General features: G+C 35.5%; 1 protein-coding gene across 1 annotated transcript in view; it reads right to left on the reverse strand.

The window, feature by feature from the left end:
- Positions 1-17,813, reverse strand: part of AGMO (alkylglycerol monooxygenase) — a 187,936-nt gene that overhangs the window by 89,721 nt on the left and 80,402 nt on the right. Inside the window, exons 5-9 of the mRNA XM_008494279.2 lie at positions 16,132-16,227; positions 3,793-3,859; positions 1,468-1,533; positions 1,280-1,359; positions 10-144 (exon numbers count right to left, since the gene is read on the reverse strand). Coding sequence (XP_008492501.1) covers positions 10-144; positions 1,280-1,359; positions 1,468-1,533; positions 3,793-3,859; positions 16,132-16,227 — 444 coding nt within the window. The remainder of the gene's footprint in view (positions 1-9; positions 145-1,279; positions 1,360-1,467; positions 1,534-3,792; positions 3,860-16,131; positions 16,228-17,813) is intronic.

Here is a 17,813-nt window from a genome sequence, read left to right on the forward strand (position 1 = left end):
TCTATTTACCACTGGGATTTCCTCAGGAAGGCCAAGTCTAGGTTTGCCTGGTCCCCAGCCTGGCCCTTTGAATATGACAGAAAGCTTGTTGCAGAATCCAGGTGTGGCCCAAAACGTGTTCCAAATATGAGCCAAGGGACGTAACTGAAAAAAGAACAAGTAATTTTTCATTGTTAGTAACATAAAATTTAATAAAAACATATATTTTATTCATTTTTTAGCTCTCAAGTAAATAACTCTTGAAGTCTGTAAAGAGAATAAATCAATAATAGATTATAACAGTCAGAAGTTCAGAAAATCTGACTGAAATTGGTCGGTGTCATATGAAGACCTTGGTTTATGAGGAGAATAACAATGACTTCTGCCCAATCTGTCTCTCCTGTAATCAATCCAGAGTATTTAATAGTATATTATATAGCTATATTTATGGTAGTTTTAAACTAGAAGTTGGTTACTGGGACGCTGACATGACATACTCTCAATAACTAAATTATTTAGTTTCTGACTAGAATGGATATAGTCGCACGGGCTGTGGCCATCCTCCCAGCTGCCAGCCCAGACACCCCTGCAGTAGAATTTCTCATTCTTTGAGATGTCTCTATGGGTGAATAGTCATGAAAAACAAAGAGGGACTTCAATACTCCTCAGTCCCTGAGGTTTTTACAGAGCATTTTTATCCAGCTAGAGTGAAGCTTGGGCCAGTAAATCTAAGCACCACCACACCAAGTAATTTTTTATTTTTCCTTGTTCCTTTTCCCACTTCTCCTCTCCTCTCCTCTCTTCTATTGAAAATCCAAATATTCAACCTGTTCTGGAGGTTTTGCTGAAACCATGATGGCTGCTATACAGTGCTGTCAAAAATATAACTCTGGACTGCCCTGAATAGCAAATATGCAGAAAAGATTAGTCTATGGGATTATTTATGAAATATCAGTATTTAGAGAACACAAACAGCAGACAAAATATTTATCTTTGTGTTTTGCTGTATATTACTTTGCTTATGGCAAAATGGACATTGTTCAACCCAAGAACTGTTTAATCACCATTGAAATTAGTTATTATTTTACTGTATTGTCTTTTCATGACTACAAGCTCTGCATGTGCTCAGTGCTGTGAGTAGAAATAATTGCTTTGTAATGAAATGCTGAAGAAATTGTAGATAGATTTAACTGACTGTGCAGCAATGCGAGGATGGCCTCAACTGTGGCCAAGAGAGGAGTCTCCTCTGAACAGGAGTGCCTGTTGAAAATAGCAGAGTCAGTGATTTAAACTATAGCACCTGGAGCATGATGGGATCAAATGAATTAACTGGATGTGTTAAGCCATATACAACTTTTGCATCTTCTGCTTCAAATGTTCCTGATGGGAGAAGACAAAAAAAAGAACAATTAACAGTCAAATTCAAAGGTACACATATTCTTGCCACACTAAGTAAATATGAGAGAGAACACCTTCCTGTTCACTTACCAAATATCCTGTCCCAGATAATGAGTGTGCCACCATAATTTTTGTCAATGCAGTAAGGATTTCTGCCTACAATAAAATTGTGGATGAGACCAATAATTGCATATATAAGAATACATGCAAATGAATTATGAAAGGAAAATTTAATCATTAGCAGCAATTTGTGATCTAAAAATAATCTTAGAAGGCAGCTAATCCAGTACTCCTTATTAATCTATAAAATTTTGTTTTCCTTACTAGGTTCATTGCTCTCTTTCTATTTGGATCGACTCAAATCAAATGGGTCATACACCACAAAATTCTGTGGAAAAAAAAGTTTCATTTGAAGAGTAGACCCAGTTCAAAATATAAAGACAAAATGAAAAGCAAACAAAAGTAATTTCACCACTTTATACCTAAGAAAATATACACCAATACATTTATGTACAATCATTTCATTAATGGCTTACAGCTGTCTCTATCATCTCAGCCTTCTATGTCTGACCTTGCCTTCATTATAAATTTCAGTGTGAGGAAAAATGATCCTTCTGTTTTCTAGAGAATGTATTTATATAAAAACTGTCCTATCAAAAGTTTGAGCAAATAAACTTTGATTACACATCCCCAGGTCTGAAGCAATGGTGCAACATTCAATCAGATCTGGAATGACTACTTAATTCCAATCAGGATCAGAGGATTAGTTTGGATTTACAGCAGAGCAAATAAGAGCAGAGTGTTTCCCTCCAGGATTACCAGCACTTGTGAAAATTTTAAGGATTAGACACTTACAGCACCACAGTCTTTTCAAAAAGTCTTCACAGAGCCATAAACACTTTGCACATTAAAGAAATAGTAAATAGTGAGTGTTGATCTCCTTGAGGGCAGAAAGGCTCTATAGAGAGACCTGGACAGGGTGGATCAAGGGGCAGAGGCCAATTGTATGAGGTTCAACAGGGCCAAGCACTGGATTCTTCACTTGGGTTAAAACAGCCCCATGCAGTGCTACAGGCTTGGAGAAGAATGGTTGGAAATCTGGCAGGCAGAAAAAGAACTGGGGGTGTTGATTGACACCATGCTGAATATGAACCAGCTGTGTGCCCAGGTGGCCAAGAAGATCAACAGCATCCTGGCTTGTATCAAAGTGTGGCCAACCAGGGATTGTCCCCCTGTGCTCGAGTACACTGCACCTCGAGTACTAGGTTCAGTTCTGGGCCTTTCACTACAAGAAGGACATTGGGGTGTTGAAGCATGTCCAGAGAAAGGCAACAAAGGTCTAGAAGGGTCTAGAGCACAAGTCTCACAAGGAGCAGCTGAGGGAACTGGGGTTGTTTAGCCTGGAGAAAAGGCTGAGAGGAGACCTTATTGCTCTCTAAAACTATATGAAAAGAGGCTGTAGCCAGCTGAGGATCGAGCTCCCTAGTAACAAGAGATAGAACAACAGAAAACAGACTCAAGTTGTGCCAGGGGAGGTTTAGAATGGATAATAGATGAACATTCTTCTCTGAAAGGCTTATCAAACACTGGGAAAGGCTGCCCAGGGAGGTGCTTGAATCACCATCCTTGGAGGTGTGTACAAGATGTGGTGCTTAGGGACACAGTTTAGCACTGAACTTGGTAGAGTTGGGTCAGTGGTTGGACTCAATTATTTTTTCCAGTCAGAGTGATTCTGTGATTTGGGTCTGTTTCAAATTATTTTGTTCTTCCAGCCCATTATTACTTCTCTGTTTGTAATCTCTGCACACTGAATAAGCCAAGGGCAGTTATCAAATCCACTTCTATTCCTCAGATATGTTAATGACATTTTCATGAGTTATTAATCCACTTTACATATGCGCTAGTCTTGAACTACTTTGAATACTGATGAAAATTATCAGTATGAAGTGAGATTTTTCAGTAATTCAGACAGCTGAGACTCAATTCCTCTAAAACATTTAACAGTTCTTCTAAAAGCTAACCATGTTTTTTTGCACATTCAGTGCTTTAAATCAAAATGCAAAAGCATTTGTGAGTGACTGGCAAATTGATGATGCTTTAATAGTCAGGGAAGAAAAAGGTATTTTTCTATCACTCTTCATATTTACAAACACTGAACTATTTTTCTCAAAGTCTTAATATTATTTAATGATATCCAGACTTAATTTCTGCTTAATAATAAATCTTAAATGAAAAAAAAAGTCTTATTTAGATTATATTCAAGTTTTTAAAAATCCTGTGATTTTTCTAACTGAACCAAAAGTAATTCTGTCAAACTAATTTTACAATACAATTTTAGTACTTTATTATTAATACACAAATAGTGACCATGAGAAAAAACATGCTGAAAAAGAAGAGGTCACACTTTTAGCTTACCATGGTGAACTCTGTGATGACTGGGAGTATTAAGAATCCACTCCAGAGGCCCAAGGTTTGTGATAACCTTAAAGAAAAGTAATGTTTCAAGGAATTTGGAAATATTGTTTAAAAATCAAGAAGAAGGAGGGAGAAGAGGGGGAGAAAATGCATAATGTTTATTTTAAGGACATTTGCATAAAGACAAGAATGCAAACTTTTTACCCTAAATACTTCTCTATATTACTGTCACAAGAACTTTATTGAAAAAAAGTGAAATTTAGTAAAACACAAGTTAAAAATTAGATTTATTCAGCACATTTCCTGCTTATATTTATTATCAGCTCATTATTACATACAGATCATTTCACTCACATATTTTTTTTTCATATTCATTAGAACTGCTTGGGATCCAGTTCTTTAGCCAGCACCAAACCAGAAAAAACTACTCCTTCCTCCTTCAGCACCTTTGAGAGCTTGTGCCTTCTACCAATACCCTTTTTTACCCCAGCACATAGGCAGTAACACAACAAACCCCATTAGAGAACTGATGCAAGTTAAGACTAATTTTGTTTTGGTTTTCTAAATTAGTGAACTGGATCACTTCATGAATCTTACACAACATACACTCATAAATACACTTGTATGTGTCAGAGGCATGACAAGGAAGTACACCAGAATAACTCAAAGTGGAGCTGTGATCCAGGGGAATGATTCAACAGTACAGAAAATACACCCTTGATCATTTTTCAGACCAAAAATGACAGAAATTGTTGATTGCCATAAACTAACAAGTCAGGCTTTGTGATAAAATATTGATAAATAAATTTTGTATCAGCAAGCTTTATGTTAAAGTAGCTGCTCTCCCATATTATGGAGCCAGAGGAAAGTCAGAGAATTAATTTTGCACTTTGGTTAGCTCAACAAAAGTGTGTGGGACACCCAAACACAGCAACCATTACTTAATCTAAAACACAAATTGTTCATCACAGATAGATGGCATTACTGGATGGTCAAAAGGATGATATATAGGATGACCCTTCTATTTTAGGATATATTCTGTTCAAGTATATCCTAAAATGGTACCTATTCACTTTGTCATATTGTGATCATGCTGTGTTGCAATTAAAAGAGGGGGGGGAAAAAGAAGCTTAATAAAAACACTTAGACCCTAAGAAATGAAATCCAGAAACTATCACTTTGTCTTTTATACAACTTAATTAGTAAATTTAATACTCATGCTGTAGAAAGGAGTGATTTTTAATAAAATAAAATATTATTGGCAGGCAGGCAGACATTACTCATAAGATCAGGCCCATTCATCTAAATAAACATACACGGATTTTTATTTGAGGTTGACAGAAAGAAGTCCAAAAATAGGCCATTTTCACTTCTGCCTAAAACCACACTTGTGCAAGTGAAAGTAGATCTCAACACAAAAAGTAGACACACGACATTTTTCGGATTTATTTAAGTCCTTATCAATAAAGCAAAAATCACCAAAGGAAAAAAAAAAAAGGAATAAATACCAAATAACTTTTGTCCGGTTTTGTGTTTAGAAACAGCAAAACGAACAACTGGTTTCAACCTAAGCCATTCTCTGATTCTATGATACTTACTAGGCTAACTACAGCTATTGCATCATTAAAGGAGTACAGAAATAAGCAGACTCTTCATATAGAGAGAACTACAAAATTTGGAGCATTGGTCTCAAGAACCTGCACACACTTAACTGGGAAAGCAGAATACTGGGACAACTTTTTTTGTTTTGCTTAATTCAGGAGCCAAGGACAACAGAAGCAGGATCATTTGTTTTCCTCAGTTGTCTGTCAAAATAAGTTCAAGCCTGAAAAGACCACCTAAAGGTGAGAAACAATTCATCCTTCATGCCAGCTCCATTTCCCACCTCTCTCAAGCAGAAAGTCCCACAGTTTTAAGCTAGATGAGATGTGCCCACTAAATTAATTTAATCTGAGTCAAATGACTTCGAACTGCAGCCCAGCACGTAAAAGGGCAGTAATATCTATTAGATCCCACCTAGCTTTTATACCCTTAGTTTAAATATATTTTTAGCTTTGTATTTTAAAAATTTCTGTGAAAATAAACGAAATCCATAAGAGGTGAGCTGGACATCCCTAAGGAATAGAAATCTTCACTTTTAGCCTACAGGCAGAGACAACAAAATTTCCTCAGAATGAATGCTCTCAAGAATTCAATGTCCAGCTGATTAAATTCATACTTTAAAATTAAAATTCATTCTTCTGAAAGTCTATGTAATACATCCATATGCCAAAGTAGACCTTTGTGTCTTGGGGCTCTCTAAGCACCTAAGGAATTTATACAAAATTTAAAATAATTACTTCTGACAGATTCTAGAGAAATTATTTTCTTCAGAAAATGAAATCTAATTCTTTGGGTGATGACACTTAAAAATCTACTAAAATATCTTTGCAGTATCATTAGTGATAGATGCCTGAGCCTACTTCAATTCATTATTCAGCCATTGCAAAGAAATACTTGCCACACACTGATGGAAATATCATCTAACAACTATAACCACAGGGCTTGTTAACTCAAAGGTGGTACAGAACTCAGTAACTGACAAGGGCAAAGGCAGCATGCTGAAATTATCAATCCATAAATTATGACTTTGGTTTAAAACACATAAAAATATTTTTTCACCAGATTTTCAAAATGTACAGGGTGCTACTTCTAGAAACTTCCTTTGCTATCAATAAGTTGACTTCTACATATTTGACTGGTAACAAAATGTAAGATGGTATAACTATAGTCCATATTCAAAAGAATGCCATATAGGCAATGGAGGAGAGAAAGGCAAGGGCAGGTACTCCACCTACCCATCTCCATTTCAGCTGTCAATCTACCCTGATTTCTGTGCCTTCACTGTGTTTAGCCATTTTCCATAAAGAATAGCAATTGCACAGAAGCTGGTAAGTGTTCATGGTAGCAGTAATCAGACTTACACTGTCATTGCAAGCACTCACCAAAGCCTACTATGTCTCAGTCATTCAAAAGAGCAAAATATTTTCAGCTTTAGATAGCTTTGTATTCAAAACAGCCTTATAGAATAAAAATTATCACAATATCATTGCAGAGGAAAAAAAAAACATTTTTAAAATTTTTAAAAAATGTAATAATATCACAGCAGTTCAGGCTTTGTGGCTTGAGATCAGGATTTTCATTAAAAACAAAAGTTTTCTGCTATTATAAAATATTTTTTTTCCTTTTTTTTTTTTTGAAACAAACAACATATTGCATCTATTACTGTACTTGGGTATCACTAAGTAATAAACCAGAATTACTGACAACACTTCAAGCCATTCCAAGAGCAGTTCAATAAATAAGGCAGGCTAAAAGCTGCATGCTTAGTAGGGCTTCCATACATTCTGGAACAAAACATTCTGGAAGTGAAATCTTCATATATAATGAGAACTAAATGTTTTTCCCTTTAATAGTAGTTCTTAAATAAAGATGTTTCCTCTGTGACAGCAATCCCTAGCCTAAAGGAAAAGAATGCTATGCAATATCTCCTGTGGCATGTAAGCACCTCCGTTTGCGGTCTCCGAGTTTGTCAGCACCAAGGGAAATCTTTATTGCCTGGTACCTGCACCACTTCAATGTAGTTCTTGTTTAAATAATGAGAAAAAATCGTGACATGAAATCCAAGGGAAACTTTACATCTTGTGTAACAACTCCTCCTGTCACCACTAAAACATGAATCTTTACTTAACTCTGTTTCAACATGAACGCTAGGAAGGAATGTCGACTGAGTCGAGCAGGCAATGTTACAGTAAAACCATTTGTACATATTTTTTTCTTTTTTTTTCTTTGAGTATAGGAAAAGCATTACGTTCAATATCATAGTGTAACTGAACTACAGGACAGGAGAGGATAAATTCAACCCTGGAGCATCACTAAAGGAACATTCTGAATGTAACTTTAGGGTTCCAGTTAGACTAGTTGGTAGTAAAGTACATATTACTATTGATTTCCTCAACAAAAATCAAGATAAGATTGTTATTCCTGGTATATGAATCTGTATCTCAGGCAGCCTGCTGAGGAGATTTAAAAATAAGACCTCAATTACATTTCCCAGTAGAGCTGCTGTGTTAATTCAGGACAACACACCCATGTATTTATACAGATGGCCCTGGTGATCAGATTTGCCATATGAAATCTCTACAGGGAAGCTAAGGAAAGGCAGAACTCCTAGGATATGTTCTTGTCTGCCAGTTTCACACTTTGAAATCCTCAGAAAACCTTGATTTAAACAGCGCCAACTGTTTTCCTATCTGATTAGGCAGTTTTCTACTCCAGTAAGCATGTAAAATGGATGTAGCCAAATTTCCACACTGAGGAGAGAAAAACCAATATTTATAGTTTAGAAGTAAAACAAGCGAGAGGAATCAGGCCTGTTGGGATCATAAAGAGTTTCATAGGGGGTGAATTTCTGATAAACCTGGATTGTAGGAAAGGGAGGTGAAAGCCTAGTTTTAATGGATAGCCTGGTTTAGGTCATATTTATATAATAAACACAGAGACTTAAGGAATGTGTTTATAATAAATTATCTTGAAGGCAGGCTGTTGTCACTTTTCATTGTTTTACACCTCAACTGGGACGTAAGGTTTGAATCAAATTGGCATCTTTAGCACTTTGAATAAATGAATGAATTTTTTTAAAATTTTCTTTAAAAGTTGAAGTAAGCCTTGTGGGAAAGATGACCACATATAGGAAGTTTCAATCAATTTGTCTGCTAAAAATGAGACAAAACCATTTTGTCTCATGGCCATTTTAATTGCAGCATTATAAATAGCAGAGCATGAAGAAAGTCACTTTTTCAGTCATATATCAAGTTAAGCATTTCAAACAAACTCCAGGAGAAAAATTGCTATACAATTTCAGTATTTTTCATCAGCTTGACAAATACAATGATGGCAATTGCATTGAAAAGAACCCAGAAAGTAATACATCAGTATGCCAGTCCTGAAACACACTAAAATTTAGCCAAGTGTAGCTCTTCACTTTTGTCTTTAAATGGATCAAAATATAGCCAGCATCATACACTTTAAGTTCTTAAAAAATTAGAGTCTTCAAATTCTCTTTCAAATTTGAATTTAAATGGATTCTCAGTAAGTGCAGGCTATGAGAAAACCTCAAGATTATTACATCCAACATGTTGAGGTACAAACGTAAGTTGTTGGGGTTTTTTTTGTTTTGGGAGAGAGCAGTATCTCTAATTTATCTCCACATTAATGTGGTACTTATTTGTTATTATACTAACTTTATTTGGTCAATAAGTTGTTTAGGTTTTGCAGGATGCAGAAGCTACTGAAATGTGCTGCATCTTGAATACCTCATTTTACTTTTATCTTGATAATTCTCCAGAGAAGGAACAGACACAAGTGGCCTCAATAAATACCTTGAATTATGGTTTTACGGTTTCTGCAGGCAGATTAGCAACAGCCAGGCCCACTGCTCCCAAAGTAAACATTTCCCAGCTGCCTCTTGCAAGAAGAGTCAGTGGTGCAAGGACCAGAAACCAACACTCAAACTGAGGGATTTAATGATTAGGATTGAAATTCAAGCTGCTTGTCCCATAACCATTTCATTTCTGTTCTCACTAGTGCCCGGCTTCAACAGGGGAAAGGAAGAGTTCTTCTGCCTGCATTATTGCAGCCAAAAGCCAAATTACTGTGGAGCAGGGGCTTTTTGAATAAACAAGATCATTGCTCCTGTGCTCCATGACAGACTTGGAGCTATGGGGTGCAGAACACCAGTCAGTAAACTTAAATTACTTCCATATTTTTAAGTCTCTTTCTGTTCTGCAGCTCAGTTGAAAGAGAAGCTAGTTAAGAATAAGATACCTAACTCAAGGTGTCAAGGTACTTCTGGGTAGACCCAAGTGCCTACAAGTGCCAAGCAGAACTTAGGTTTAAAAAAGCCTAATCCTGGGGCTAGTGAGGTGTCAAGTCAGTATTCCTAATACCAGTTGAGGTCCTGAGTGCCAAGGAAGTAATTCTAAACCTCACCCCTCATTTTTCCTGACGAAATTGTTTTCAAGTGCAGCAGGACAGGAACTGTGTGCTCTCATAAGAATGTTTTATTTTCTCTCTTGTTATTCTTTTTATTTGAAACAAAAAGCAGAGTTATACACTTTGTATATCTAGAAAGACAATATTTTCCTCTCCTCATGGGGGGAGTGAAAAATAGAAAAATAGAACACATTTGCAGTTACTGATAGTGTTTCCACTTAGTGATAGCAGTGTTAGCTTTGCTCTTCTCCACCCTCTGGCAACTGCAATGATGAAAAGACTTTCATCCGGTGGGGTGGTCAGAAAATTTATAATCCAGTTAATAATTATTTAATAATTTCTTAACTTTACTTAATTAATAATTTCTTAATGAATCATTTCTTAATTAATAATTTTGGCAGACAGGCTGGACTGAAGCAGTGAGATCTCTCTTAATCAGAATAATATTTGAGTTTTATTGATTATATAGTATATATAGGATATATATACTATATATATCCTATATAGGATATATATAGGATATGTATATTGTCTGCATTAAAAAAAGTATTTTTATCTCCCTGGTATTTATTGATTTATTTGTTCTCCTCAGTAAATGCTTGAGTTGAGAGTTAGCAGGCTAAAGATAGATTTCTGAATTATAGAAGTATTAGCTTTCCAGAATGGGACCAGAACTTTCTTTTGTAAAACAAAATTTCATTCTTCATGCAAACCAGTAATTAGTTCACTCCCCATTGGTTTTAGAAGAATTGCCTGGATCTTTGTAACATTGAGAAAATCCAGCTTCTAGAAGCCAGTAGCCTGTGAGACAACATGAGCTGTTTCTAGGAACTCCACTGAAATCATCTGCATCACGGAGAGTTGTCTGACACAAGAGTGTGTTATCAGACAAGGAGAATGGCTATAATCATCTCTAAATACATTCACCTTTTTGATAACTTCTAGCAAAAGCTCATGAATAGTAAATTTTTAATCCCTTGTAGCGTGACTGGGACAGATGTGTTTCTAATTTGCAAGGGCACATCAGACAGACCCCATGTCTATTTGTGGCTGTAGTGCTTGTATTACAGAAAATAAGTTTGTTCTTCTGTTAAATGAACCAATGTATTAGAATACAGAAAACCAAAGGTTTTCTTCCTGTATGCTATTTGAATTAAAAATTAGTTTCCAGAATCAAATTCAAGAAAGAATGCAATGTCACAATTATACTCTACACATTGCATTATTACTGATTTTAACTTTTACTGTTGATGTTCTTCCTAAGAAAACCAAAATAAACAAAACCAAAATAAAACAAACAAACAAACCCAAACCACCACCTAAGAAACCAAACCACATTTTTCATCTTGGCCAGTAAAACGGATCAGCCCACCATCCTCTGTTTCCACTGTGATGCATTCAGCAGCACTCATGTCCCACCATTTTGCAGAAATTTTCACTTTAAATTTGACTTACTACTTAGTGACCTTATAGGAAGTACTCACAGTACATTAACCTAAACATAATTATATATATATATAACATATATATATATTCTTATATATATATGTATATTACATGCTTTTGTAAATTAGGCCTCAAAATTTTTTTACCTACTAGCAGAGCATCTCCATTGTTCATTTGCAAACTATTGAAGATTTTAGCTTATTACCCCACATGTCTCCAACTCCACAAAACAAACATAAAACCAAAGCTATCTGCTTCCCACTGCAAACACTCAAAAGCATTATAGTCAAGTAATTAGAAGTCTCACTTCTTGATCAAGTTTCCATTTCATGTTTAAGAAATGCATTACTAAATTGCTTCTAAATTACTGAGCGACTGAGAGTACTTTAAATAAACCTTGTTACACTTGTTTAGTCCTCCATTCCTTCCTTGTTTATTTAAATGAGACTACTGCACACAAATGTACAAAAGGTAGATCCAAGAAAATGGAAAAATGAGGTTTGCAAAGAAGTAAGAAACCAGTCTCAATTGTTAGGGCCTGGGAATTAACAACTGAATACCTATTGTCTAAAGATGTCACTTATTTATCTCAGAGTCCAAAAGATTTTATGCCTCTTTTAACCACCACATAATAGACTTTTGTCTCAAATAGCTTCCCCTTAAAGACACCTACATCCTCTAAAGGTTCAAGAATAACTTTTGCTACTGATATTGTAATCACAGGTATACTGGTACTTAAAAGAAATCATTCATTTTATGTATTTTACTTAATTTTACTTGGCTCTTCAGTTTGCTTGCTTAATTTCCTTACTGACCCTATGCTCATACTTTGGAAAAAAAAAACAAAGAAGACTTTTTCTGATCTGGCCATCTCCCTAGGCAAGAGCTGATTGATGTAAGGACTTCAGGGTCTGGCCACAACAGCTCACCTGTACTCAGGGCTGTGCATGGCTTCCTGCCAGGAACAGAATTCAAAGCTAAAGAAAGCCATAGAAATCTAGACCAGCACCAACTGCACATAAGTGCAAAATATTATTTGGCAAATACAATACACTTCCAGAGCATGTTTCAATTTTCCTAAATTACTGTTTTCTGAAAAAAACAAAGAGATGCTGCCAAAATTTTTCCCATTCCTTGCCTGTTTTCATCCATGTTACTCCTGGTTAATAGCAGTGGCTCACCTTTTTCTGATCCCAGAGTTTGATGAGGTAGAAATACTTAAACAAGGAAAAAAGAGAAGCTTTAAGAAACCTGACTTCCGTGAGTATGGTAAAGGGCAGATTACAGTCTTGCCTTAAATTAGAAAATTAAACAGAAACTAATGCATGTCAAAGATCAAACAGGCAAGGAGTAATATGCTGCTGCAATTACAACCAACAGGGATTGATTCAGTTGATACTTTCCAAATACAATTTGACATCTCATAAAAATTACAGCTAAACCAACAGAAACTAATTTCTGTTTTTCACAGGTGTCTATCAGGTTATAAACACACCTAACTTATTGGTTGTAATAAATGCATAACGGAAGGATATAGTTTAATATGAGCCATAGACCTTCCGAATCACCTGTGAAAATAAACTGGAGTATTTCTGTCTGTCAGTAACAGTCCTAAAACATTTTGTGGCTTTTGAAAAACTAGATTTTTAGTGCTTCTTGACCAAATCATTTTTTAAATCCCCTTATAATGTAGTTGAGAATGGTCTAGTCATAGGAGCATTTCTCTCAGACCATGTAAGAGCAGACTTTGCCATCTCATTCCACTGGCCTAAACAGTATTGGATAGCACCAAAAATTGTTTCCTCTTGATTTCTTGAATTTCTACCTTTATGCATCATTACAAAAAGTGTTTCTTTAGGGTTTTTGGGTTTGTCTTTTTTGTTTTGTGGGATTTTTTTTGGTCTTATTTGTTTTTCGTTATTAAATTTTAAATTTTAAATATACTATTATGAATTTATTTCAATACTTTACTGTCACTCAGATTTTTTTAAAATCTTTGGAAATTTTCTGATGTCACTTCAGATTGTCATGTATGCAGCACAATAATGCACAGAAGCTGTGGGGAAAAAAAAAAAAAGTGGACTAGTGGCAGCAAAAATTCTTTTAATGGAAGAATATAGTTTAATGCATAACTTAAGTCACAAAGTCATGTTTTCATTCTACCACACCCATCCTTTCTTTATTATTACAGAAATGCCTTTCCTATATCAATAATCCATCCTGATTTTCCCAATAATAAATGATCTCTAGAACCAAAACAGTGGTTTAGTACAATCTTTACATAATTTTCATGGTGTTCAAAATGCTGCTCTATTTATATAAAAGTCCAAAAGCTGATGCACACCAAGTATGGAGGAAATAAAGAAGTCTGAGATAGAATCAGTGGGTACTTTTGATCTTCATGAATTGGTACACTGCCTTTACAGGAATACACGAGTCACTTGAGTTCAAATGAAACAGACAATGTCTGAGCTGCTGGTAGGAAACCTGGACAAAACAAAACTACAATTTCCAAACTTACTTGACCAGTCAAAATGAGGCCCTATCTTGGCTAAGGAAACCTGATACTAATTAAAAGCAACAGAAATCTAAGAGGAAACCGCACATTTCTTATCAAATGCTCCTGCATTTTAGAACCTAACTTTTAGCATTTGCACTGACAGAATAGAAATGATGAAGCACATCTCCATAAGATGTCTAATGAAATGTTCTGCCACCCTGTAAGAGCACCCACAGAAGTCACCAGAGCTGATGGGGTACGATGCATCTCAGCTCTCAGACCAAGAGCTACCAGCAGTCACTCAGACAGAATGATGTTCTCTATATGACCTAGGGCCTGCAGCCCCAATCCTCATATGATGGGAAACTGCTGGAAACAGAGACTTCCAGAATGGATTTTCTTTATACTATAATCTGTGTAATATAATTAGAATCATTAAAAGCCAACAAAAGGATTGATAAAAATAAAAAATTACAGACACCACAGCTTTAAACAGTTGAATTGTAAGAGGTTTTTTCCAAAACAAAAACTCCTGGTTTTGTACAACGATGAAGAATCATATTAATTTCACTGAAACTATTGGCTAATCTAAGCCTGTGTGCCTGCACTAGCTGCCACTATTTCATTTCCCTTCTCTCTGCTGTTATGCTCTTGCCCTTGAGAGCAAGAAATCTGCTAATATATGGTGTAATCTTATTTCTATTTTGACATCGTTTTTGACCTTACAGTGTAACTTAAAGTTATTTCAACTGAGTTCAGTTGTGCTACAAAATCAACAATCCCAACATTAAGAATAACTCCCCTTGAAAACAAAGAGGTAAGATTGGATCAACTGGATCAGTACAAAAGATCTATTGTTCTTCTACTGGCCCAATAATTTAATAGTAAGAAGTGCTTACCTTTTCATTGAGACTGAAATTCATCCTTGTTTAGACTAGAGACTTGGCACATTGCTCATATGCTATGAAAAGGATTTAGTTTTTTGGAGTGATGTAGGCAATTCTTAAGCCTCTGAAATTCACTTCAGAAACCTTAGATGCACACTGTGGAAGCAGTGCTAAAACTCAGTGAGCCATTGCTATGAAGCAGAATGTTAGAAACGTCTTAGCAAAAGAATAAATAGCTTCAGACAGAAGAGAAGATCTAGGTGAGGAATATTGTATTTTTCTTAGAGGCAAAACAGCAAAACAGGTTTGGGATGCCCAAGGCACAGCCAAAGAAACTTTGCTACTATGTGATTAAGAGTATTCATTTGGAGCAATTTCTAAGTATTCAAATTTGCTCAAAACAATCTGACTGGTTTAACTCTAGCTCTTGAGTTTATGCCAGTTATTGTGATACGTGTGACTTTTTGTTGTAAGACTTTCCTATTCACGTGGTGTTGCAGAGAATAAGATATGTATTAATGATTACAGAAATGAGCCTAGCAGAAGTGAAAACCAGAATTTTTTCCCTTTACTTTTTTTTTTTTTTTCCCAAAGAAGGACACAGAAAAGGGACAATAAAAACTGCAATTTAAGCAACACAAATACTATAGTAGCATATAAAGACAAAATTGATTTCCAACAAAATTGTCCTATAGATCACATAATGACACTAGAGAGGGAAAAAGCCATCTGGATAGTCAGAATAACAAAAGGACTAAATGTTGCAAAGATAACTAGCCCATAGTCCACTAGGAGCTACTGATAAAAATGCTACTGACATATGATATATCTTTAAACACCTTCACTGTAGTGTTAGGGAGAAGGCAGAATTCTGGCTGTTCAAGTAGCTGAGAAGCATTGGAATCTACTTAGTAATTGCAGTGAGTTATTTAATGCATATTTATGTAAAGTAGATATGGCACATGCACTCACAAAACACAAATAAATAGGAGCAGTAATAAGCAAATAACCATCAGATAATAAAAGAGTGCTTTTCATCTAAGAATTACTTGCACTAGGAAAGCAATACTATCTGACTTCAGTTGCACTCTAAATGGTGTTAAAGAAACACTGGGTTTTAGATGTTTTCTCTGAAATATTTATCTTAGAAATGAAATCAGTTTCATTATCTGCCATAAATACTTAATAAGCAAGATCACAAAATACAGTATTAAAATAGCAAAAAGTTTTGATTCCTTGCAGTAACATTTTTTTTTCTTTTTTTTTTTTTTAATCTAATTGGGACCAACTGGCCTCATTGCTTCTTATAAACTTAGCAATATATATTCAGAAAAGGGAATAAGAATGAACAGATGTTTTTCCTTAAAGAAGTCAGACAAAGATTTTTCTTACACAATAAATCAGCTGCTTGTGGATTTCCAGGATACTGCTCCACGCTAACTGTTTAAGTATGGCTTAAAAAACCTAGTTTACCTCTGTATGTATCCAGAACTGGTAAAGCAGATTAAACTGCAGATGAACAGCAAACACCGAAGGGGGAATGAAAAGTGCCATGGGCAAGTTGAAAATCTGGAAAATGAGAAAGAAAATACAGGTTAGAGATATGATTCTAAACTTATGGTAATATAACCAAGTACTCTCTCAGGAACTCAAAGCAATGCACAAGATAATAGCTGCTTCTGATACCACCATAACTCAGACATTATGTAGAATAGATGATGATCACTGTGTTACTATCACGTGTGCTACAGCAAATGAGACATGATCTGCTGCAAGTCTCTTCCCAAAAGCCATAATGAGCAAGAAAAAAAATCAAGAACAGAACCCAAAAATCCTGAGACTAAGATGTTTACTCTGTATATAGAGGAGACAGCTACAGCAACATATTCCTGACATGAATGGTTCACTTATAGGGGAGAATTATCACAGAGTAAACAATGTGGGAATTTTTAACTCTATAGCTTTGCCATCCATAAGGGGAAAAGCAGCTTACTTGGCTTTCTAAATTAATTATAAATTCTTACCCTAATTCCTCACAGCATCTCCCTTGATGTCCTGAGTTCTACAGATGTGCTAGCTTGAGAGTAGTTTCAGAAAATTGAAACTGAAACTTGAAAAAGACACTGGTATCTCACATACAAAGTCCCAAGAATTTCACAATTAATTAATGAACTGGCTGAGCAATAGAATAAGACTTCTATTAAAGTGTTAAAAGTCTTCTATTTTGTGTTAAAAATCAACCTGCTTTCCTCAAAAAGTGGATTATCTTTTTTAATTTTATTTCTTCTACCTGACATTGTGTTGTACAAGCTGCATTAAGAAGCTGGTATTTCCCTGAAAGACAGAGATTTTCTGTAAACCAAAGAGTAGCAGAGGTATCTTCAAAACTTTAAATCTCTTTGGCACTCAGGGAAAATCTGGATAACAAATAATAGTTTCCTCTGAAACACAGTAAAGTTATCAAAATCCATTTTTAAAGTTTCTATTGTCCTTTTCACAAAAATCAAATCTTTAAACATCAAAGAAAGCAATCTGATAGCCACGACAGGCCTTCTGAGCCAAAAATTCCTTTAGTGTAGGTCTGCACGTACCAGTTCATGCTGATATTCCCTCAGTTTTTGTCAAAATGCCTACCTAATAGGTAACATATCATGTTGAGGCTGTGAAACAACTGCACTTCCATCCCCAAGATGTGACTGATACCCTTGAGAAAGTCACCACAGCCATATCTCATTGACATGAGACAAGGGACAACTAAGACCCTGAATTCTCAGCTTGGTCTGCTGGCTTCAAAATCAGACGATGACTGAAGCACTGGAAAAAGAAACCTTAAGTCACTGCAGTGTTCTCCTGAAAGGCTGGGAGGACTATTATTTCAAAAACTACATTCAAAGGCTTCATGGATCATAGTTACCCCAAAAACAACACATGGGGCATTTCTGGCTGAATGTCTTGGAAGTGCTTTTCCAAGAAGTAAAGGAATTCAAAGGTGGTAGAAGGATTCTACTCTCTTGAAAGTAGAATTAGAAACTCTGAGATCCTGGAGCTTGGGGAAAATAATGTGAACAGCTATTTTGTTTTAATCAGTCTGATCCTCAAAGGCCAAAGTGTTTATATAAAGCATAAAAGAAGGAAAACTATATATAAGGTGAAAT

Source organism: Calypte anna, chromosome 2 (genome assembly GCF_003957555.1).
Source record: "Calypte anna isolate BGI_N300 chromosome 2, bCalAnn1_v1.p, whole genome shotgun sequence".
NCBI lineage: Eukaryota > Metazoa > Chordata > Aves > Apodiformes > Trochilidae > Calypte > Calypte anna.